At 33.1% G+C, this 25,191-nt stretch overlaps 2 protein-coding genes and 1 pseudogene across 2 annotated transcripts; 1 reads left to right on the top strand and 2 right to left on the bottom strand.

Moving 5' to 3' along the window:
- LOC120139588 (probable indole-3-pyruvate monooxygenase YUCCA11) lies at positions 1 to 1,158 on the top strand. The gene has a single exon (XM_039154752.1). The coding sequence runs from the start codon at positions 1 to 3 to the stop codon at positions 1,156 to 1,158; it is 1,158 nt and encodes a 385-aa protein (XP_039010683.1).
- Positions 1,159 to 1,577: 419 nt separating this feature from the next.
- LOC120139594 (mitochondrial proton/calcium exchanger protein-like) lies at positions 1,578 to 8,645 on the bottom strand. Its single transcript, XM_039154756.1, has 14 exons — positions 7,962 to 8,645; positions 7,540 to 7,852; positions 6,457 to 6,603; positions 6,279 to 6,367; positions 6,078 to 6,170; positions 5,280 to 5,406; positions 5,091 to 5,155; positions 4,790 to 4,964; positions 4,338 to 4,532; positions 4,167 to 4,214; positions 2,765 to 2,905; positions 2,586 to 2,668; positions 2,331 to 2,446; positions 1,578 to 1,736 (listed from the first exon to the last, which is right to left on the bottom strand). The coding sequence occupies exons 1-14, from the start codon at positions 8,552 to 8,554 to the stop codon at positions 1,651 to 1,653; spliced, it is 2,271 nt and encodes a 756-aa protein (XP_039010687.1). The 5' UTR covers positions 8,555 to 8,645; the 3' UTR covers positions 1,578 to 1,650.
- Positions 8,646 to 13,067: 4,422 nt separating this feature from the next.
- Positions 13,068 to 19,712, bottom strand: LOC120139581 (annotated as a pseudogene).
- Positions 19,713 to 25,191: the final 5,479 nt, after the last annotated feature.

Below are 25,191 nucleotides of genomic sequence, written 5' to 3'. Positions count from 1 at the left end.
ATGGAGGAAATCATGGTTGTTATCGTCGGAGCTGGCCCTGCCGGCCTAGCTGTCTCGGCTTGCCTGAACCGCCTTTCGATCCCCAATGTTGTGCTCGAAAGAGAGGATTGCTACGCTTCTCTTTGGAAGAAAAGATCCTATGATCGCCTCAAACTTCACTTGGCAAAGCAGTTTTGCCATCTCCCCTACATGGACTTCCCCTCAAATGAACCAACTTATGTGCCCAAAAACGGCTTCCTAGATTACTTGGACAACTATGTCTCACACTTTGGCATAACCCCGAAATGTCTCCGATCCGTCGAGTCAGCGGTTTACGATTCGGATTCCAGGAAATGGCGGATTGTTGTCAATAACATGACGGCATCAAACACGACCGAGTCCGAAGTGTATACCTCGAGGTTTCTAGTAGTAGCCACTGGGGAAAATAGCGAAGGTTTGATCCCCAGTATCAACGGTCTCGAGAGCTACAGAGGGGAATGCATTCACTCCAGCCAATACGGAAACGGAAGGAAATATAGAGGCAAAGACGTTTTGGTCGTCGGTTGCGGCAACTCCGGCATGGAGATTGCTTATGATCTTTGGAACTGGGGTGCCAACACTTCCATTGTGATTCGAAATCCAGTACATGTGCTAACCAAGGAGATGGTTAGAATGGCAATGATTATGTTACAATGCCTCCCAGTCAAAGTAGTGGACACAATCACAGTGGCCGCTAGTAAATTGAAATATGGTAAGCTTTCGAAATATGGTATTCAAAGACCAAGAAAGGGTCCATTCCATCTCAAGCAAATAACCGGTCGGTCCGCAGTCATCGATGTCGGAACCGTTAGTAAGATTAAAGCCGGAGAAATCAAAGTCTTGCCGGGTATTAAACACATAGAAGATAAAGATGTTGCGTTCACAAACGACGAGACGGCTCGATTCGACACTATTGTTTTCGCCACCGGGTATAAAAGCACGGTCCGAAATTGGCTCGAGGGAAACTATGGGAGTTTTGATGAGAAAGGGATGCCCACAAAAGGCTTTCCGGATCACTGGAAAGGGGGAAATGGGATATACAACGCTGGATTTTCAAGAAGAGGGCTGCAAGGCATTTCAAGTGATGCTCAAAATATAGCAAGGGATATATATATGCTTTCTCCTGCTGGTTTGGTGTAAAGAACAATGCGTACTACTTATAGAATGGGGTATTGTATTTGTATATTGATGGTTCTTCGTTCTTTCACCTTAAATACAGTGATAGACCTGAACCTTATGTTGTATATTTGATTAACACTAATAATTATATATTTATATTTGTGGTTGAACTTATAAATTATGATTTGTTATGTTATACATCTTTTAAATTATGATTTGTGAATTAATACATCTTTCAGTAGGATATAATATTTATAATTAGTAAATTATTCTATATTTTTATAAGTAAAGTTAATAAACAATTTAAGTTGCAAAATTTAAAATATACTTATTTTTCTATTTTGATACTTAAACTGCTAGTATTAACCTATAATTTTTACATCTCTTTCATCCCAGGTTTCTTTATCCAGTTCAATACCTCCATGCCTGCAACCCCAAGCCAAGAAATATATGCATTCCACCACCTACACCTATCATAAACAATGGAGCTCACTCGAAAATGGATTATAATCTCTACATTCTTCCTTCCTCCTCGGCACTATTGTCGTCTTCCATCAGACTGCCCAATTTGACAATGTCTTCCACCAGAACTTTTCCATCTATTGCATTCAAACAATGATATAATTATTGTCATTCTTGTGAACAGATCAAATCAAATGATTCACCCTAACAAACATAAAAGTGATACGATCTAAATTCTTAGGTAACTTAAGATGTTTCTTTTCTTCATAAAATTACCCTTTTCCATGCTACATAAAATGAACGACTAATAAATCCAACCAGATTGAGCTAAATTAATATTTTTCTCGATCATCTCGAGATACGGATTCACCTTGTCCATTGTTAAGATGATACGCTTATAAATGTATAGTAAGAAAGCTGTTTCACCCAATGACAATTAACTGCGGAAGTGGAGGACACGCATAAGTAGTCATTTTCTGCTTAATCATAATGCTTTAAGGATGAAGTGGATCTTTTCAACTATTTTACAGCCATTAAAGCAGAATAAGAGGCTCTTCCAGAAATGGATTACATGTCGGAATTACTGATCCTAGAAGGGAAAGCAATATGCATTGTACCAAGCCAAATTTATAGTAACAGTGAAACATTTACCTAAACGAGAAGTATATTCCTGTCTATTTATTTATTAGGACAAAGTTAAAGCAAAAAGGAAGAGGATTTGTGAAGCTGACCTCTATCTTTCGAAAGATTGCTGATGAGTTCTTGCACACCTTCCTTCGCTAGTGTATTCTTCAAGTAATGAGCAACAGCAGCCACCTCCTCGGGAGTGACTTTCCCGTCATGATCCCTGTAGGCATAGAACATTTCTCACAAATCCGACTACATAGAACTTGCAGTAACTAATGTAGTGGTAAATGTGCCCCGTTTGATGATTGAGGGCATAGCAAAAAATGAGAAAAGGAAAGAATCGAAAAACAAATTTTCACCTGTCAAGTACTCGCCATCCATCACCAATTTTTGCATCTACGTCATCTATTTCCTTCTCAAGATTTTGGAGCATAGCATCAACCTAATGAGCAGCAAGAATGGTAAATACTATTATTTCAATCATATGTGATAAGAAGAGATAAATTGCCAGAAAAACTTGGGCTTGAATAAGTCTTACTTTATCAATAAGCGCTGAAGAAACCTCATCACCATGAGACACTTCACTAGAGTGGTCACTTTCCTCTCTTGCAGCCCTATATGCCTTAATGGCATCTTTTTGACCATCTTCTTTGTCTACCATGCTATTATAAAGTTCTATCTGGCAACAGAATTAGAAAGTGTATCATTCTTTAACGATTTTCCAAGTTAAAAAATTTGCAAATAAATACCAAATGCATTTTCTGCTAATCTAGTAAGTCACAACTGAAAAGTCAGTACTTAAAACTAGGGTTGAGTATTAAATGGAGTGTGGAAAAATGAGTTGCTCGAGTTTCTGAATACCATTTTATCATTCAAACATTATTTAAAATTTTCGAGTAGAGTCAAATTTATAAAATTCGAGTCAAATCGAATATATTTGTTCGAGTTTCAATTCAAATTTAAATGTAATTGTTTATAATGTCATAAGACTAATTGGTTCCAATTTTTTTAAAAAAAAAAAACCATCTCTAACCATATACGTATAGTATACTTCTTCATATGAAAAATTTCCGCAAATGTAAGTAAGATTTTTAATGGTATTTAATAAATCAAATATCATCTAAAATTATATAATATTTTTACAATGTTATTCTTTCAAAGAATGGATTCAGAGTACAGATTATTGATGAGAGTATAAAAGATTCAAATCATTGGTGGAAAGAAAGAATTTGCAAAATGTTGCAATCGGAGGACCAAATTGAATAAAATTTAAAGTTGAGAGACTAAATTGAAAAAAGAGGAATTAGAGTTACATAGGTATTCTACGGTGGTAGAGGAGCATGTGGTTCAAATTTGGTCAAAAATGGACTTAAAACGAAAGAGGAATTGAAGAAACAAGGAAATCATGCAAAATAAGGGACTAAATTGTGAAAAAGAGGAAATTTATTGTGAAAAAGTGGAATTGAAGCTAGATATGTTTGAGGATCGTATGACTCAAATTTGGTCAAAAACGAACTTAAAATGGAGGAAGAACTGAAGAAACAAAGAAATTAGCGACCAAATCCTAAAATAATCAAATTACTTAGCTAAAGACCAAAATGGCATCGTTTTAATTTTCAGTTTTTCAATTATTCGAACTTTGAAAATCCTAACTAAAATTTCAAGTTGACTTGAATAACTTGAAATTTAAAAAAAAAACAATTTTTTTTCTTGTCGAATCAAGTTTTGCTCATACCTATTTACAACATCTAGACCAAAAGAATGAGAAAATGACAATATGACATTGCACAAATACTATGTTTTATCTATTAAATGAACCCTAGAAAATTCTATTAAACTAGCTTCATTGACTTCATAACTAGTTAAAAAAATATGTTGACACGATTCCCATGGAGTTCTTTGGGTTAACCAAATAAACGAATATCAAGTTTATAACATACCTCCTTATTGACAAGACCAAGAAACTCTTCACGCTCTCTGCTCACAGACTGCATATGAGGGAAAAAGTGAAGTCAAATATACATTGCAGGTGGCAATGCTAGGAAGATAACAAAAGAATGGAATCAAAATAACAACTGTCACAGAAGAAACTTTTAAAGTCCAATCCTTACAGATGCTGAAGCTAAAACAGCCAATGCACGACTGATTTCACAGAGCTGGTCTCTTTTTTCCATTGCTCTTGCTATAGCCTGTTCTTGTGCTTCTCTAGCCGTTGGGATAGTCATCTCTTTCAATGCCACATCAACTTGTTGAGCTTTAGATTCCTTCATCCTTGCCAGCTCTTCCTCTTCTCTCTCTTCCTCGTCCTACAAAGGTACCAATTTAAAACAATCAATGAAATTCAAAGAACCGCACACCTGGAAAGCTGCTTTTGAGCCTTTTTTTAAAGCTAAGCAGAAAACGTCAAGACTAAAGGCCTCTATTTGCAGGCCTTGCGATCGTAACAAACTCCTTCACAACAAGCAGGGTCAACTGAACCGCATAGTTGGCTTAAAACAGAAAAGAACCTACAGTAGAGGAATCTAATCATATGAAATAATATAAAACATCTTCCTTTTTCAACCTTGATCAGTTCTTCCTGCATCTCAAGGTACTCCAGCTTCCTTCTCCTTTCTGAAACAGGATCTTCAGATGGTAAAGCTGTAACACCAATAGTATCCACAACTTCATCAGGTAGAGAAGAAAGCGTAGCCCGAACAGCATCTTCAGGCTTCAGTTTTCCTGATACAGTGAATGCCCTACAGAGGATATCACATCAGAAATTAAGACTGGGTTTCACAAAAAAAAACAATAGCACAGAGAATCAACAGTTCAGTGCCAGCAAAACATTGAAGAAAGACAACAAAATTACAACTTCAAATCACCTTGAAAGGATCAAAAGGGAAGATGGGACTGCATGATTGAGAGACAAATCTAGCCAATCCCGAAGCTGCACACAGATATTAATCATATTAAGGAATCACAACAAATGCAGTTGCTATTGCAATTAAAATACATAAATAATGTAGTTGAAGGAACATGAAGTCGTGCAAATCCAGAATAAAAACGAACACCTGTTGACGCATTTCTTCCACTGAGAGTGCTCCAAGCATCCCTCGTTCCCTACAATCTTCACGAAGTTCAGCTTCTGATAGGGAATCCACCCCCTCTGCTTGAATCAGCTGGTCATCATTCTTAATCCTAAAATATAGTAAAAACCATAATAAGAAAACAGTAACAATAACAACATTTGTAATGACTTAAAATGTACTGAAAAAGGAAAGAGATACACAGATAAAACCATATTTAAAAAATTTCATTGCCTTATATACTCCAAGAAAACCGCACTTGGTATCTAGTTTCAGCATATTCCTTATATAAATGAAAGAATTGAAGGGGACATGCCTATGCATTTAAATTTCCAAATTTTATAGATATGGCATATTATTCCAAATCAGTATCACTGGGTTCTCAAAATGAAGACCACCCCCTCCCCACAATCTGAATCAGAAAACTATATAAATGAATAAACACTTAGCATGAAGCCTCTTGGTTTTAAAATGTACTACCACAAGTTATTGTTTAAGGGATAAACTTAAATAGCTTAAACTTTACAAGTGGTAAAAGAGAACCACCAGTAAATAGTAAGTAGAAATCTCCACAAAAGCAAAACATTTCTCATGAGTTCATAAAGATCAAGAGAAAAAAAGTCAGGAAAAATAAACCACTTAGGCAACCACAGTAAGAAACAAGTTCAATAAGCAGATCTGATACAATCCATTCACGCTTCTTGCATGCATCAAATTCCATTGATATGTTCTTCCAAAACAAGGTACATAAAAGTTAATTCAGATTGGATAAACACATTTTACCTTTGGAGTCTCTTCCGAAGCATATAACGCAAATACGCATCTGTTCCAAAAGGGCTGATCCCCATGTATTTGCACATATTTACCAATCGAGGCCTGGTAGAGGAAAAATACAACATGACAAAGTCACACAACATTTAAATTAACAATTCAATTTAAATTTAGTAGTCAAATGGTTTCAAATACAAAATATTTACGACTGACCTGCTGATATTATCTAGAGTGAGTTCATCATTAAACAGCTTAGCAAAGCTAAGAATTTCATCATTAGATACACCAGCACCCCTTCTGACCTGCAAAATATCACAATATTGTAATTTCTAAAGGTGAATCATAGAAGGGAAAAGAGGCTAGAAAACCCATAGGTGAGATAGGATCTTACCCTATTCAAAAATTCATCAAGATCCTCAGCGGTCTGCTTAATTTCTCCACTCCTTGAATTTTTAACCTCCTTTGCCATTTCTTTGACTGTATCTTGAAGAAACTTGGCATATTCTATTCTTGCATGGAGCCTCCTTTTCAGTGCTTCCTACATGTTCAGCAACTGAGAAATATGAATTACCCAAAAAGGGGGAGGGGTGCAGGGACATGCCACACACAGAAAAAGAAATGGTACCAACATTAAACCAGACCTAAAGCACTCATTTGATAATACTTCTCCAAAACCACAAAATTCTCTAATGTAGGACATAACGTAAATAACGCTGACCATTCAATTGTCTAAATAATATTTCTCTGGAAAAAATATATTCTGCAGATTACCCGTGATTAAATGCAATAAGAAGTAAGGATACCTTAAGATATTCCTGATTCACATAGCAAGGCCTACCCCTGTTGATGTATATCTCTCTACTTCAAATTATCAGCAATAGCCCAATAAATATTATCAATTATTCTTGATATTATAACCTCGTCATGTTTTATGTTATTGATCCTTTTCCTTATAATTTTTACTTCCCTCTTTATTTCTCCTGGGCAAGGTACTTCAACATTCCATCTGTTAAAAACTCATTCATATCAACATAAGAAGCTCAAGGTGAACATAAAACTTTCTAAAATATTTGTTCACATACATGCTCTCAATCAAGTATTAAGAACCATCAGCACTTCTTCAAATAAACAACAACAACAACAACAATAATAATAATAATCAGAAAACTTCATGAAATGCATTATTTTTCACATATGCAACCACAATAAAATTATGGTGAATAACAAACTCTTGTTTTGAAAGAAAACTAAACAAATAAAAAATACCGTTAAGCGTGACAAAGAAAATGATGCACTCATTCCCGCCAACGTTATGAATCATGAATAAAGATAAACCAAAGATCAATGGTTCTGGCTTTAACACGAGAGTTTCCAAAAAGAGGCAAAAGAACTTAAAGAATATAGCTTGAACAGCAAAGCATTATAAATCAAATTAACCAGAAAAGCAAGCAAAAATTGAAAAATTCCACTCTACCTGCTCTTTCATCTTGTCTTGAAAAGTAGATGGCAGCATGTTAGGGAAAAGTTTCAAGAAAACAGGCAGAAGAAATTCCATGAATGGAACTATGATAAAAACTGCAAATGGAACTAGCCTAAAGATATCGGCAGTAGTTCGAGTCAGTTGTTGCCTCTCCCTTCTAGATAAACTTCTGCCACCAGCCAGCTTTAGCAGCAATCTTGAGCTGATCCTCACATCAGCCCAAAGTAGCTTAAAACCCAACCAGTAGTGCTGCAAAGTAGAGCGGATTTCATGTTTCCAATGAACAAGTTTCTTTGCCCAATCCTCCCTGTAAAAACAATAGAATAAAAAATATGCAGTAGATCAAAAATCAATATGAATCATGTTAATTGCGTAATTTATATTATTGAAAAAAAAATAAAAGGATAAAGTTTTACCAGCTCATTGAAGCTACAGCTCTTAAAGCAGGACCAATCCCAAGAACTGCGGCCCATACTCTTTGCAAAATGGATTTGGCAACCTTCTGAGAATCTTGCAAGCGTTTAGCTTTGGCTTTGGATTTAGCAGTACTCAAACCTTCAACAGCTTGATCACATTCTTCCGCAGATGCTTCCTTTCTCTTTTTTGCAACCAATTCTTCATTTCCCTCATCACCACTACCGGGTTCAGGTTGTCTAGCAGTAGCTGTTGAGGCATGCCGAACAGAATATGACATCAATCTGACACTCGATGGAGAATTGAGTTGGAATCTTCCACATCCAGGACTCAAAACTGAGATTCCCTGAGATTTATAACTAAAGTATCCTGATCCTGAAAAACCCAGTAAACCCTGTTCCGCAACTGAATTTACATCCGGTTTCTTTGGATGATTAATATCTTCAGATGGATGGTCCACACTGGATATATAACCACGTGATTCCAACTTCTGAGTTGGATGGCCAAGAAACTGGAAGGTCTGGACAGGGCATAACGACGCATTCAGGTAATTGGAAACAAATCTTCTCCTTCTTAAAATTGCTCTAGAAGCCATTGTCGATTGTTTTTCTTTTCAACAGGACATTCAACTTTCTCGAACAACCACTCAATTAACCTGGTTGAGATAACATTTCAAATAAAGAACAACATACCTACACAGAGGATGAACAATAAACAAATTTTTGGTATACATAGACAGTATTATTTCATCACGATATGCTACAAAGGCCAACAACATCGTAAAACAAAAAACTTAAGAATAATGTCAATATCCAAAAGAAAATTATAATTAATCCTTGAATCGCATCGCATCAATCAAGGAGTCAAGATTAGGAGTTGCTCAAGTAAAAATAGACTTCTTATTCTGTTCAAGGCTGATAATTAAAAAATAAAGGACAAGTAACTAAAAAGTCAAAAATTGTTATAGAGGAAAAATCTAAACTCTCTTTTTTTATATAAAAAATAAAATAACAAAAGAAGAAGAAGAAAGAATTACTAACAGTTCATAAAAATTTCTTTAAAAAAATTCATGAACAGCTCAGAATACTACATAAGTTTATTATCACAAAATAAAAAAAAATAGATTAGTCGGTAATCATTTCATCGACTATTTTCTCATATCACTTCAGTTCTCTTTTCGCATCAAGGAAAACAATCCAAACAACAACGGGAAATATAGATAACGATAACATATATCCGATATTCATAACTCATCACGGATTCTACTAAAATCACTAAACATTACAATAATAAACTTGGAAGCGGCAAAATTCAACAAGAAGAAGAAACAAATGAACTGCTGATAAAAAGACGTTTTACTTACAGTTTTCATGCGAGAGATAAGATTATAATATTTCGGATCAATCACATGAAGGAAATTAAGAGCTTAAATGCAAGAAAAAGGAAAATAAAACAAGGCACGGGAACTATATGCGGGAAAATATTGGAGGGTTTAAGAGGGGGATGGCTATAGTTAAAAATTAGTCTGCAACGCCGGTGTATTTAAGGAGAGTGTGAACCGTCGATCTGTTTGACTATTTTATCTTGACTGGATGGCTGCTGCTTTTGACCCGTATTGTTGTTTTTGGCATTGGTAAGTGGGAAAAAGAATATAGAAATATTTTAAACAGATCACTGTGAAAATTAAGAAAAAAATAAAAATACATTAACATAATTATTGTTTAAATTTATTTATATTTTTATTAATACGAGGTAGTTACACAATAATATATTTTTAAAAGACTTTCAATCACTTAATAATGAACGTTCAATCATCCTTACAGACATCATACTCAAATACGAGATATTTACAAATAATAATAATTTCTTTAACTACTAAATTGTTCAATTTGTACAATTATGAAATATTTAAATAATAAACAATTCCTTTTTATAGGTAAAACGTATCAAATTTTATCCATCTAATTAAAGTAAAACATTTGTTGTTAAAAAAAGTACACAAATTTTTAACATAATATTTTTCCATCTAATTAAACCTTTGAAAACATAATATTTTTATACAATAAGATAAAGATGGTTTTATTAAGATTTCAACCCTGTACTTAGAATATCAACACCCACTTCTCTAACATATAATCTATCTATTTTTTATTGTGATGAAAGATACTAACAATATCAATGAGTAAATAAATTCATTTAGCAAGATAAAATATAAATTGTTGGATAAATTTATCTAATAAAAGAATATCAATTATTAGAAAAATTCACTTATAACTTGTTATTTTGAATCAAAATTTTATTTCATTTACGGTCTTTAAATACCACATTGATAATCAACGGGTTGGTTTAAGTGGTAAATGATTTGATATTGCTTAAGCATGTCTCGAGTTCGAATCATTGTGTATGTAAAAAAATCCCACCGGTAGACTCACCTACCACAGTCAGGTGTGTGACTCAGGTCGGTTCAAATTAGTTAAGACAAAACCTTGAGAAACAGAAGGCCAACAAAAAAAAATACCACATTGATAAAGTACACCATATGATCATTAATTGAGGATTCTAATATGACATCAATATTTTAATTTTGTTAATCAAACTATTTAACTATTTAAATTATGTTAATGAAGTCACATATCGTTAACATTTTATAAAGTACTAGATGTGTCAGTTAACAAATATAATTATACATTTAACCCTCTCAGTTGGTAGAGCACAAGGCTCTTAACCTTGTGGTCGTGGGATCGAGTCCCACTGAGGGCAATTCATAACGGAGGTCTTTCACGGAAGCTGCTCTTAACCTGGCGTTGGGGGCAGCTACTACCCTACCTCCCCCTTATCCCATTACCTATGGGAATAGGGTTAGCTAATTTAACCCTCATTATTTACACATTCTTTCGAATTGAAAGGTGTTCCGACGGGTTTGAAACGAAGGAAAGAAAGAGCAATAGAGAAATAGTTTAGTGATCTTTTCAATTGGAAAAACTATCGAATGACAAAATAAACGAAAATGAAAGGAGTAACAAATACAACTTTTTAAAAAACTTTTAATGGATCGTATCAATTGTCATTAATGATTTAATGATCCAATTATCAAAATGAAACTTTCTTAACGACGATGACTCTAATGAAATATTTTTTATTTTAAAGACTAAAGTGAAAGCATCCTAAAAGTCAGTGACTATTACCGTAGTTTCCCAAAGTAACTTTTTAGAAAAATTAATGATTAATAATAATATATAATTATCATATTATTTATAAATTATAAATTAATTAAAGCTTATAAAAATTATCTCTTTTTCAAACTATTAATTAATTTTTAATATTTATTTTTAATATTTTATTTTCTCAAATACCCCTACAAACGACATTCGTAAACTTAAAACATATAAGGATAACAACCATCATCTAACAACTGAAATTGTTTGATTTTTACAAATAATGTCTTTTTTAAAATTAATTCAATAGTAGTATAAAATTAGAAACTTATTAAATATAATCTTTATTCTTAAGTACTTGAAAATAATAATGCCTACTGTTAGGTGAAATGTTTCTTAAGTATATATCGTAGGCCCATGCATTGTGTATATTATAAATTAGGATAATCTACACCAGATACCACTAAACTTTAACTATTATATCGTTTATACCATTAAACTTTTAATTTTACCAATTATAGTACTAAACTTTGATTTTAGTTTCAATTATACGATTTAAAGGCCAGATCAAAACGACAGTCGTTTTGGTGAGTTGTTTACATTGGTAGTCAGTAACCATCAGCCACTTCATCGTGTCGTTAACGATTTAACAGTTCAGTTGTATAATTGAAACGAAAGTCAAAGTTCAGTGATATAATTGGTAAAATTGAAAGTTCAATGATATAAACGATACAACGCCTAAACTTCAATGGTATCTGATGTAGTTTACCCTACAAATTAAATATTTTTTTAAAAAAATACAAATAAGCATTATTTGCAAAATTCTAACTGAAAATCATAGTTAGCTATTGCATTGTTGAATAAAGATAAAATATAAAATAAATTATGGATTAGATAAGTATTTACACAAAAATTAAATTCTTTTACTTATAGTATTTAATAATTTTATAAATTTTATTCATTTATTTAATTTGGAAGAGAAATTGACAATATAATTTGAATTTTACTTTTTTCACCATGATAATATTACCTAAACAAGTGATATTTTTTTTTTAAATTCTACAACGCTCATCGAGCGTAGATGAGCACGATTAACGATGAACATCATTAAATTAATTTATAAAACATTAAATTAAAAATTACTAAACATGTAATTATAAATTAGTTAAAAATTTAAATGTAATTTAATTAAAATACAATATTTATAAAACATTAATTTTTATAATCTTATTTTAACTATAATTATATCAAATATTAATTTGAGAAATTTATAAACCCTAATTTATTCTCACAGCTTTGAAGTCACTACTGTCGTTACCACCTCTGTCGCGCCACTGCTATCGCCAGCATCATCTTGTGCCGTCGATTTAATATTCATCGTTCGTTGGTGGTGAAAGATGATATCGGTGGCGACGATGATGACAGTGGCGACGATGATGACAGTGGCGGCAATGACGACAATGGTGACAACGATGACGAAGGTAGCGAGGACGACAATAGTGGTGGTTTATAAATTTCCTAAATGAATATGTGATATAATTATAATTAAAATAAGATTATAAAACTAACGTTTTATAAATATTGTATTTTAATAAAATTACATTTAGATTTTTAACTAATTTATAATTATACGTTTAATACTTTATAATTTAACGTTCAATAAATTCACTTAATAGTGATCATCATTAACGGTGTTTATCCGTGCTCGTCAAGTTTAATAGGATCATCTTGTTTTTTTTTTCCATTAATTTAACTTGAGACGCATCAGTTCCATTTTTTTTTAAAAAAAGGCCAGATTTGAAAGCATTATAAAAGCAACTCAAACATTTAATTTTCAAAACTAAAACTACAATTTTATTGTCAAGGCCATAATAAGTACATTAATTATCTCAATTTGTAATTTTTCACAGGATCTGTTCCAGCTCCTGGACACACAGAAAAAATGAAAATCAGTTTCTGTCTGCTTCTAATAATTTAAACTGGATTTTATACGTAACAATATTTAATACGATGAAGCTTCAAACATCCGATATCAAATTCCCTCGAAATCTTCATCCGATTTTCTGTTTCCCCTACCCTTATTTCCTGCAAAGAATCCAATGTCAATCGTATCTGATTAGATTATGAAGGAAACTTCAGAATTATGGAATAACAGCATTTATCAAGGAATCTTTATCTATGGATCTAATGCTGTAAAAACTAAATGCGAGATTCCATTTTCTCAGTACAAGATATTTTTGTATCCTATGCAGGTCTACTCGGTCGTGGAAGTAAGAGCAAGATATTATCAGAAAATTCAGGTTATGTCCTGATTTTGAAACAAACTCCCTCTTTGGTAAAACGAGACGCCAACAAGTTTTCTCCATTCAACCCTTGCTTGTTAACTAGGCGTGTGTGAATGTGTGCATCAAAATTAAACTTCTACGTAATAAATATATAATGTGTGTGCATGTTTGAATGAACTTGTCTATTGCAAATTGAACTTCTCATGTAGAAGATACTACTATAGGCACATGCATGGAAATGCTGTCTACAGATATTTACATGGCTTCAACTCCCACATAATGAAGTTACTCATACAAGTTCCAATCCACAATACCGAAACCAAACTGATTTCTACCTCCCTCCCCTAACTATTCTTGTACGATAAATAAAAATGGCATTGGAACTTGCTTCTGTAGTAAATAATCCTTTCACTGTACTAGCGACGAATGGATAACAATCAGAATTCAGACGGCATCTTAATCAGAAACCCAGCACAGAAACAGCCTTAAATATTTCAAGGGGCCAAAGATAAATTGAAGCTCAAAATAGAAGCCTTAGCAGTAAACCTTGGGCATGATCATGATATGACGAGGAATTCTAACAACATTTCATTCACATGTAACATATAAAAACTGTCCTAGAGTGAAAATTGGTAACAAAAGCATACCATGGAAGCTTGAAAGCGTCTTTCCACCGCCCATGTTTTGAGCAGTTGGCAACTATTTTGTCTAATCGTACAATGATCTCTGAAAAAGTCGGTCTAACAACAGGTTCTTTAGCCCAACATTCTTCAATTAACCTGTTCATACATTATAATGTAGTAAAGCTTCAAGTATTTTTATGTGCATATTGCTGTGCAAGATAAGGCTAAGGAAGCACTGTGCTTCTTTCTTCTGAAAAGAAAGACGTAAACGCAAACCGAGTTTTTTCTTTTCAATTAAAAGTGTAAGAAACATAAAACAACCTATACAAACATACACAGCCATGAATTCGATAACCTAACTTGAGGTCAAAAAACACATTTTCATCTCAAAGCCCAAACTTACTCTTTTAAATCTGGAGGATAACTTTTTTGATTTTGACTTGAATGATGGTCTTCTCTCTTCCAAACACATCAATCTCAAAATCTCGTCAGCAGGTTTGGGATGAAAAGGCACTACTCCTTCGATCATCTAAATTCATACAAGAACAAAACAGAAAAAGTGGTTAATACCGATTATTGAACAAAAAAGATGCTTTAATTGTCTGAACAAACTTCCCTCAACCCCCGAGCAAAATTCCCCACCTTTACTACTCATTCTCATAAATCTCACTCAAACTCGCACACACGCAGAAAGAATTACAGCAGAAATTATCACAATGTGGGAAGCAGGTGAGCATCCATTCTTTGTAAAAAAAAGAAAATCACATTCATTATTTGCAAGATGTCCGCAAGAAACAAGGAATGAAACTATTGGAGGCAGTTGAACTGCCTTTAGTCAGAATGGAACTTTCATGTGTGTCGGTTGATAACAGACTTTTGAAAAACCATGTACCTCGTATAGAATGACACCAAAGGAATATGAATCAACACTTCGATCCAATACCAAATTTTTATAAAGCTCAGGTGCCGCGTATACATCTGTAATCAGAAAAACCAAATTATTAGTCATGTATCCTACTTATACACATCCAAAGAAAACATTTTCTTTTTTTTCTTTTTCTTTTCTTCTTTTTTCACAAACGTACTTTTTGGATCAAAATGTTCATTTGGATATGCTAATTTTGCCTTGTCAGGTGCTATTCTTGTCAATCTCAACAAACCAAATCCAGATACCTTCAAATGACCTCCATTATCCATCAAAATGTTTCTGGAACCTTACCAAATTTCCATTATTAAAGAACAGTATATCACAATGAGTACAATAAAGAATTATCACTTGCCATTTCTGCAAGCATTATGTCAACTTCTGCGGTGGTTGCCTTACTTTGTCCTTAGATTGCAGTGAATAATTGGCTCTGGTTTACACTCATGAAGGTAATTCATTCCCCTGATATCAAGAAAATAACAGTCAATAAAGTGAATAACCAGGAGAAATAAAATACTAGAAGCAGTTCCATGCACTATTTAATGAAGGATATTAAAGGATAGAAGAACAAGAAGCATATTCAGAACATTAACATCCGAGCTTAGCTTAGGAGAAAAATAGGACTAATTGTGATTGAACTGACAATAATAAAAAATATTCTTGAAGTATAATTCAAAGAAAGAGCATGCCTGGCAACGTCAAGAGCAAATCTTAAGACTTTGGATGGTGATAGACGCCCTTTCTTTTGAAGGTAGCTTCCCAAGTCACCCTAAAATAAGAACATCACTGAGTAAAACACTAAATACTTTCTCTACACAAAGCAAACTAAGTTGATGGTACAATATCTTGGCGTAGAACACATTTCAATAACCAAATAAAGAACAATACCGGAAAAGCTTAAAGTACACACCACTGCAAGGATGCGTAAAACATATAAAAAGCTATAGTGTAGAAATGCAGTACAAAGAAAACAAAGTTGAACCAATAAATAACTGAAGATGGTTGAGGCTAAATTCATTAATTAGGGAGCCACTCTAGGCAATGGATAAGTCGCTACTCAATTCTTCATTTCACCACACAGGCAATATACATTGATCTTGTTTACAAAATGCACATTCATCCTAATCTTTTCCACTACCTAGTGTCAATTGTTCTGTTTAAGCATTTTAAATTCCGACACCACCTAAACCACGCAGGAGAAAACTTTTAGGCCTATGGGGAAACCTTAATTGTTTAGTCATCTCACTTTTCCTTTCTATATAAATGGCCGTGTCTCTCTTCAATTAATATTTCCCGCAGAAGCATGCACAAATAGGATAAAATAGACAAATTTAACAGAACATAAATACAAGCAAGATAGTCAAGGGGCAAGCTGCATGAAGAAGAAGAGCTTTTTTTTGGGGGGGGGGGGGGAGATGCTTACTTTTGTAGGATACTCAGAAACAATCATCATGGGGAAATTTTGTGTAACAGCTCCGACAAATTGAACCACGTTAGGATGTCAAACTTTTTCTAGCAGAGTTAGCTCATACTTGAAATCATTTCTGTTAAAGACTACACACACACTCATATAAATATTTATGGTTGTATTAATATCCGCAAGAAAATTGGTAAAAAAAAATCTTAACATCCTTTAAAGATAATTAGAAAAATCATACAGTTCTCAGAAAACAAGATGTGCTAATCTCCGTAGAAGTTGAGACAGCAAAATCATCTACTTAACCATGTGCCTCAAAATTTGTACTGAATGCATTTAGTACAGCTGGTGCCATTATACCAGATAAAAATGATTGAAGGAACTCAGAGGCATATTCCTTAATTGAACTAAAAGAGGAAAGTGATATGAATGAATGAAAGTGCATAATTGGTAAAAAGTACATCAAAATTTTCACACCAATCAGTCTAGTACCCAGTGGCAGTACAAGGCTGTTAGAAAGTTGCTTTACAACAGCTTTGTACAGTATTAATTCTATCAGAACTAGAGCTATATTAGGCTATTGCTGCTCCCAATAAATATCACTTAGTCTCTTCTTGTTGGAATTTAGACCGTATAACTTATTTGCTGAAAGAAAAACAGAAAACACACTTGTTTCTTACCCAATTCCTGAGCTATATGCATGTTGGAAATCATGCAATTTCTCTAGTCAACCTTTTGAAACATTCATATACAAACATATTTGCATGGCCCATAAAAACAAGCATAAAAGTGGCAAAAAAGGATATGTGTAATTCTGGATATAAACAGGATAAGAAACACACAAATTTATTGCTGCATAGATATCTAAATAAGAACCAGCACGCAGCATGACGCATGAGGGGCACTGAATACCAAGAAAGTGTACATTGCAAAGTAATGTGCACAGTAATGTCAATGTAAACAACATATGTATGTTGATTCACATAAGTCAAACACATCAAAAGAAAACTAATTGCATACATGATCTCAGTATCTGAATAGCTATTCGTGTCTAGTATCTTTACAGCAACCTTCGTGCCATTCCATTTTGCAACTTGATATGATCCCTACCAAGTGATTTATGAATGTTAACAATCTATCAATATATATATATATTCTTTGTTCTTTTTATATTCTTACACACACACATGTACATATGTGTGTGTGTGTGTAAGAATATAAAAAGAACAAAGAGCATCTCATAGATCTTCTAAACTTTGAAGCTATGATAAATACAATTCATCAAGCTGCAAGCCTGCAAATCCGTACAGTGTGCATCAAGCCCAGAGACAAGAATTGTGGCTGCCTAAAAGTCGGTCCGTCACAGTTACAACAAAGGTTTGTTCAAAGGAGCAACAGTTTGGTGAAAACTTGAGGGAGATAATGGAGAGTGAAATACATTTCTTCATGTAAAATTATGAAGAAATTCAACTATTTTATATATGATTTTAAAGTTCCAAGCTGTATCGTGAAATTAAAGAGAAACCTCAATCTTGAGTCCGTCTTGGCAATCTAAAATGGATTGCCACCAAGAATATAAGATAACAGATTGTTTTAACAAATTATGAAAATGCAGAGACTATAAGAAAAAATTGAATGCATGTGACATCCATATAATGTCAAAAAACCACTATCGACCTTAAAAGCAATTAAGAAAAATGCTCACTAATCTAGCAAGAAGCATAATGCCTCTTGAAAATGAAAGTGAACAGAAAACAGATCCAAATCAAGCAAAAGAAGCTTAGTCTAATCCTTTCCCAGTAGATTACATGAAACATAAGATATTATCAGCAGATCAACCTGATCCCCTTTCACATTGAACCATACATGAATTTCCAAAAGAATCATTGAATCAATGTAGTAAAAATAAGTTAAGAGAACCATACCTTTGTTATACCATCAGACTTCCGAACTTGAAGCTCCAGGGGATTAAGCTCGTACTCTGGAACCTCTCGAGGATTAGAAACTGTCATTGGTGTATTCCTGATTTTCTAATATCATAGCATAGATGTAAGTATCAATCATCATTCATGCATGAATTGCAATCATAGGCAGAAATGACATTTAGATTGAAGAGGAAAGTTTAATGTCATACAGGAACTTTGGCCCCACGGGCCTTCAAAATATTGTAGACCTCCATGTTTCCGTAGTACTTGGCATCCGCAGCTGCCTGTCCATACAAAAAAAAATTTACTAGCATGCTCAATAGCATTCACATCATCATAAATCAAACTGCATTTGATACGTAATATGTCATATGCAGTATCATCAAGGAAGTTAAATTAGAACTAGAATTCTAGGCTGACATTAAATCTCAAACTTAAGCGCTTTTATCTGCCTCTTTTTTCTCCCTAAAGTATTCATCTTAGTTTTCCAAATCCAAGCAGCAGATAATTTTTCCAACTTGCACAAAATCATTGAATTTCCTATTTCAAAACACATAAATTTTATTAACAAAACCAAATAACATAAATGAATTATATTAAAATTGAAACTCCAAATAAGTCTTATTCCCCGTCATTCGATTTTGAACAACTAAAGGAAGGAACAAGAGAAAAGGAATAGAAGAAGAAGAAGAGTACCGTGCTACCCCAACGATCACGGGCATCAATATTAGCCTTCCTAACAAGAAGAAGCTTAACAACCTCAACATGGCCTTCACAAGAAGCGATGTGCAAAGCAGTACGGCCATCCAAATCAATACTATTAACGTCAACGCCTTCATTCAACAAATCCTCCACTCCTTTGACGTCCCCTCTACACGCCATGAACAGCAGCTGCATGGTCGTGTCAAGGTTCACCGGCACCGCCATCTCATCATGGACGGGACTCCGCCTGATTGGGTCGAGCGACGATTGCCGCCCGAAGCTGAACCTTTGGTTGTTCTTCCGAGGGTCGAGTGATGCCTGCCGCGTGAACTGCCGGTTGAAACTCTGTTTTAACGACCCGGTAGAAAACTGGCGGGAGATTCCCCGATTTAGCTGATCTGCTAAGTTTGCCATGGTCTTTTCGTATGATAAAACAAAAGGGTAATACAGAAATGAAGTGCAAAATTTCGGAACAGCAAGTAACTCAGATAATAATCATCAGAACAGCGACATTGTAAAGGGAGATTCTGGGTTCGTACGATAATTGGGAGAAAAAGAGGAAGACAGTTTAAAGCCAAAAGCCTGAAACAGGAGATGATGAAAGGCTATAATAGATTATTTGAGATCCGAGCGAGGCGCAGAGGAACAATTAAAATAGAAAAATGAAACCTGGTGGAATTTGGCTTTTGGTGTTGAACAACAAAGGCCTTGTTTTTTCAGTCACTCTGGTTTACATTTTTCGACCGACGAAATCAGCGAAAATGGCGTTCCTCGAAATATTAATTTATTGGTAAACTTAGTCAGTTAACAATTATCGAGATTCCATTCTTATCACCCCAATTATTATTTTTAATTTATTTTAATCGTCTATTGTTAAAAAATTAATGAAAATATTGATATGATATTATAAAATAATTTAGTATTATTATTAAAATAATATCAAATCAATAATTTTATTTATTTTTAATTATAAATAATTAAAAAAAATACAATTTTACGTATATTTAAAAAATAATTGAATCAAAATAAAATCTTGAAAATCATTCAACGATCAATGCAAGCGTATTTGAAGATAGGTCCATATTAATTTTGAAATATATTTTTTTCGGTTAATTATTTTATTTATAATATTCATCCTAAATTTTATTTTTGAAATAATTTTTATTTAGGGGAGAAAAAGAAAATTTTACTAGTGATGGGTATTAACACAACAATTTAAAAGATAAGAGAGAAAAGATATAAACCGAAATTTTTATTCATTAACTCTAAAAATAATTACTTATTCTTTATTTTAAATCATACATAACTTTACATTTTGGTTATATTTTTATCACTCGTCTTTAAAAAAATTAGCGGTTATATTAATGTGTCATCATAAGATAATGTCATATCATGATAAAAATAATTTAAAAATATCATGTTAGCATCATTGTTAATTTTTTAACAACATATAACTAAAACAGAATTGAAACGTAATGTTTGGTCAACTCGATCGGAACCAAGAATTATACATCCAAATCCGACACGACCCGAAAAATATACACCCTCCACAAGAATCGAATCCGACCTGAAATATTGAGATAAAATCTGAACCCGATCTGATGCAACTCAGAATAATTTATTTATTAAAAATATTGTTTTATTAAATAAAATAGGAATTTAATTGAAAAAAATATATGAAGGGTATTATTGTATTTATCCCTAAATATAAAAGTAAAATTATATGTTTTTCTTGGGTCGGATATTTTTCACCCTAAACCCGAACTTGATCCGACCCAAATACAAATTCTAAAAAATCAACCCGATCCAAACCCGAAATTTAATAAAAAATTCAGATCCGATTAGGCATATTAGATCAATACCCATCGAATTCGAGTCTCATGCCCAACCATATTCCACTTTGGCATTAAGTCTATTTTCGTGATATTTGTTTTACTGATATTGTAGCATTTTGTTATCTGAGTTTATGTTGCAACATGTGATCTGTATATTTGATTGTGATCCATGTTATTCTATTCCACATTGGTTGTGATGCCTTCTTTCTCTGTCTTAGCATGATGGTTGGCGTTTGCGACTTCTTCCTACTCGTGGACTACCTCCTTCAACACATTACATGCACGATTTGCAGTTCTTTGTCGATTCTTGCAAATGGTAACAAATTTTTTGAAACATTTTTGATGTCTATTCACGCCAACATACGAGTTCGATGTATCTGTATTATCAATGTTGCTGCATATGTCTTAATATATTAGGCTTCCGCTACCGTTTCATTGTTGAATTTTACCTATAATTGTCCTAACTTGACTCGAATATTGTTCTTATTGACATCATTTCGATAATTTTGAATGTGATATCTATTTTCATTATTTTTGGATTGGCATCTTTTTGTGTCACATAAATCTAATATATAATAATTTTTGCAAGAAGTGCTTTTTGTTGATGTGACAAAACCGGTCATAACTCTTAAAGTAGAGCTGAAATGGAAAAAATGAGGTAAAAAAAAAATTTGCTATATTTTCCAAAAATAATTACGTGCAATGCATGTCAAAGATATGTAATTGTACAAGTTTTAACACGAGCCAAGTAACAACGTGTATATTACACGTTCAATCACTTACTAAATTAATATTTAAAGATTAAATTTAAACACTTAAAAATATATATATTTAAATAATGTGAGATTTAAAATTTTTATAAACTTATCAAATTCTATATTATTTAAATATGTGAATTCTCAATTGTTTAAATATGATATTTTAAACCTACATTTATTGTATATATATTTAACACGTACGGTGTGTATCTATTTTTCTAATATAAATTCATATGATTTCTTTTTATATTTTTAACCCATATTTCTTTCACTTTCATTTCAGTTTGTGGTGAAATATTTAATAGATAAAATCAAAGGATGCTGACAATTCATAGAAGAGATTAAAACACATCTGACATCCCACTGACAAACGATAGAACATACGATGTCATTCTTTTTAAAATCGATGAATTTAGACTTGATTTAATTTGATAAGATAGGTCGGATCGAGTTGAATTTTATCTAAGGATAAAGTTAGATTCGGTTAGAGAGTGAAATTGTTTATCTGACCCTACCAATAATATAATTTTTATATAAATTTATGAATAATTATTATAATGTTCTTTTTTATAATTTTTTAATTATGTTCTTATTTTATATAAGGTCGGTCACATTAGATTTGTACTCTAAAAATTTGAGTTAAATCAAATTTGGATGGAATAAATATACTTCTTAGTTCGGGTCAAGTCGAATTAAATAAATTATATATATTTTTAAAATCAATTAGATTCTAGTGAAATGTATATATATTTGATTAAATTGACAAACATTTTGATATAACTCGATCCGTTGTCATCTCTAATAAAAAACCACATATCAAACCAACCATCCAATTTATTAGGCATATCTTTACTAACATAAAATTCTGTTCGAATTTTAAACACAGGTTACCATTTATTGAAGAAAAAAGTGAAATCTAATATGAAAAATGTTAAATAAATATTTTTTAGTCGGAAGGAGAGACGCAAAAAGAGACAGAATGGCTGTTTGGAATAAAACACAGTTAAAATGTGAGGGTAAAATGAATTCCAAATGGTCCCTACATTAATAAAATTTAATTTCGCATAAACCGAGGGTCAACCAAACAATGATTTGGTGTACTCATTGAATATAGCTTAAATGCATTGACTGTCCTGTACAACAAAAACAGGGAGTAGTATTATTGGTAGGCCCGTAAGATTGGTCGAATTTAAATATTATTGGGTTTATTTCATTCTAAACATTTAAAAATAAATTTGATTTATTTGAAATTTTATGAATTTAGAATTGTTAAGTTCGATTCAATTTAAAATCTTAACAAGTTAAATCGAATAAGGTTCAACTCAAGTAATAATTTACGAATAACTCGTTAATTTTTTATATAATTTTCAAGACATTACTTGTCTTACTTTTAAGATTGTTTATGTACTATTTTTTAAGAATGATTATAATATATTAGTTTTTAGTGTTGTGGACTGTTACTATGGTTATAATATATTTGTTATGCAAATAGAAGCCGACAATTTTACTAAAATAATAAAGTTCAACTTTGCAATAAACATATATTCAGAACATATTATTATAACCATTAACACAAAAAATTAATCATTTGATATCACATAAGGGTCATACAAAGAAAACATTAAAAATGCATCTAAAAATTTAAATAAAAAATAGATACAATAAATCGAATTGTATTAATAATCATACCATAACAGATAATCAAATTATTAAAAGACTGTCAATAATTACAAATCAAAATCAAACACGAATCAAACAATTTTCAAATCGAATTAAACATTTTCCAACTCGTTGTTTTAACTCACTCCATAAGCACCCCTATCCACATCCACGGAAAACAAATTCCCGCACCCATATACTCGTTTTGAATCCTTATTTGACATGGTCAAAGGAATTGCGGAGTCAAAAATCAAATCCGTAAACAGGACAATAATAAATTTACCAAACCAGCCCATGTCACAGTAAGTACAACTCAGTTCATCTGCACCATTCTTTCTTGGAATATTAGAATCATTTCAACTCTAAATTGTGGAATTAGCTTCAAAAATTCCAACACGCATCAATATTAGAAAACACCAAATCAGTAGCCAATCAACGGCGAATCCCTCTCCTATAGCCACCGCACGCTAAATTTAGCGAGGAGAAACTCCATCGTCACCATCAATTCACGCCAAACCACAACATCATCAGATAATTATTTTTTAAGTTAGTTTACCAATCTGTTTGGGGGGAAATAAAAAAGAAAGGAGTTATTTCTTGTCATTTTCTTTTGTTTTCTCTCTGTTGGTTTTTGGCAAAAGTCCCACATTGGTTGTGTATAAGGAGGAGGGGAAATTCTTTTGTTATAAATAAAGCCCTCCTCCTCCTTAGTTAATTATCCCACAAATATAAGCCTTCTTCTATTTTAAAGGCTATTTGTATTCTTTCTCTCTTTGTAATATTTCCTCTATTAGTGAAATATTTTGGTGTTCTCTTTTATGTCTATTTAATAGCTATTGTCGGGTATAGTTGTTGTCAATTATTGTCCTATTAAAAATTACTTGTCTTGGTAGTTCTGTCTAAGGAAAGTGGGTTTTAAGAGGGACCATTGTGACCCCTCCTCTTTCCTGGGAATCTACCTTGGGGTGATTTTTAGTACAATCGTTTTCACACTAGTCACCTAGATAATAGTTTTCACGGTGAATCTGTTATTGGTGGAAATTAACCCGAATTTCACAACAATTGGTATCAGCGCTCTTGGTTTATTTTAGTATGCTCTGTGGTTGCGGCTTAGGCTGATCTTCCACGTCAGAAAAATTTCCTTGGGATAATTGACATTCTGCATTGGCAGCTATTAAATAGAATTTGTAGCAGAAATGGCAGACGCTTCTTCATCTTCAATTTTGGCAAGAAATGCTGTGACAAATGTTAGATTTGCAGTGGAGATTTTTGATGGCACCGGTCATTTCGGCATGTGGCAAAGCGAGGTTCTAGATGCCCTATTTCAGCAGGGTCTAGACATTGCTATTGAAGGAGAGAAACCAGATGATGTTGAGGAGAAAGAATGGAAGAGGATCAATAGAATGGCATGTGGTACTATTCGATCGTGTCTTTCTAGAGAGCAGAAGTATGCATTTTCTAAGGAAACTTCTGCAAGTAAATTGTGGAAGGCACTGAAGGAGAAATTTTTGAAGAAAAGCGGTCAGAACAAACTCTACATGAAAAAGAGACTGTTCCGCTTCAACTATGTACCAGGTACCACTATGAATGATCACATTACTAGCTTTAATCAGCTGGTGACTGATCTGATGAATATGGACGTGACTTTTGAAGACGAAGATCTGGCTCTGATGTTGATGGGATCACTTCCTGATGAGTTTGAGTATCTTGAAACTACTCTACTTCATGGGAAGGTTGATGTGTCTCTCAGTGAAGTAACTGCTGCCTTGTATAGTTATGAATTGAGAAAGAAAGACAAACAAGAAAACACAAGTGTCGAAGCAGAAGCTCTTGTTGTTAGAGGCCGTTCCAAGAGTCAGAATAAAGGAAGCAGAGGGAGATCGAAGTCAAAGTCCAGATTGAGCAAAGATGAATGTGCTTTTGTCGAGAAAAAGGGCACTGGAAGAAA

The sequence above is a fragment of the Hibiscus syriacus genome, unplaced genomic scaffold (assembly GCF_006381635.1).
Source record: "Hibiscus syriacus cultivar Baekdansim isolate YM2019G1 unplaced genomic scaffold, ASM638163v2 tig00110763_pilon, whole genome shotgun sequence".
NCBI lineage: Eukaryota > Viridiplantae > Streptophyta > Magnoliopsida > Malvales > Malvaceae > Hibiscus > Hibiscus syriacus.
The sequence above is the reverse complement of the archived record's forward strand: the minus strand, read 5'-3'. Positions and strand labels throughout refer to the sequence as shown.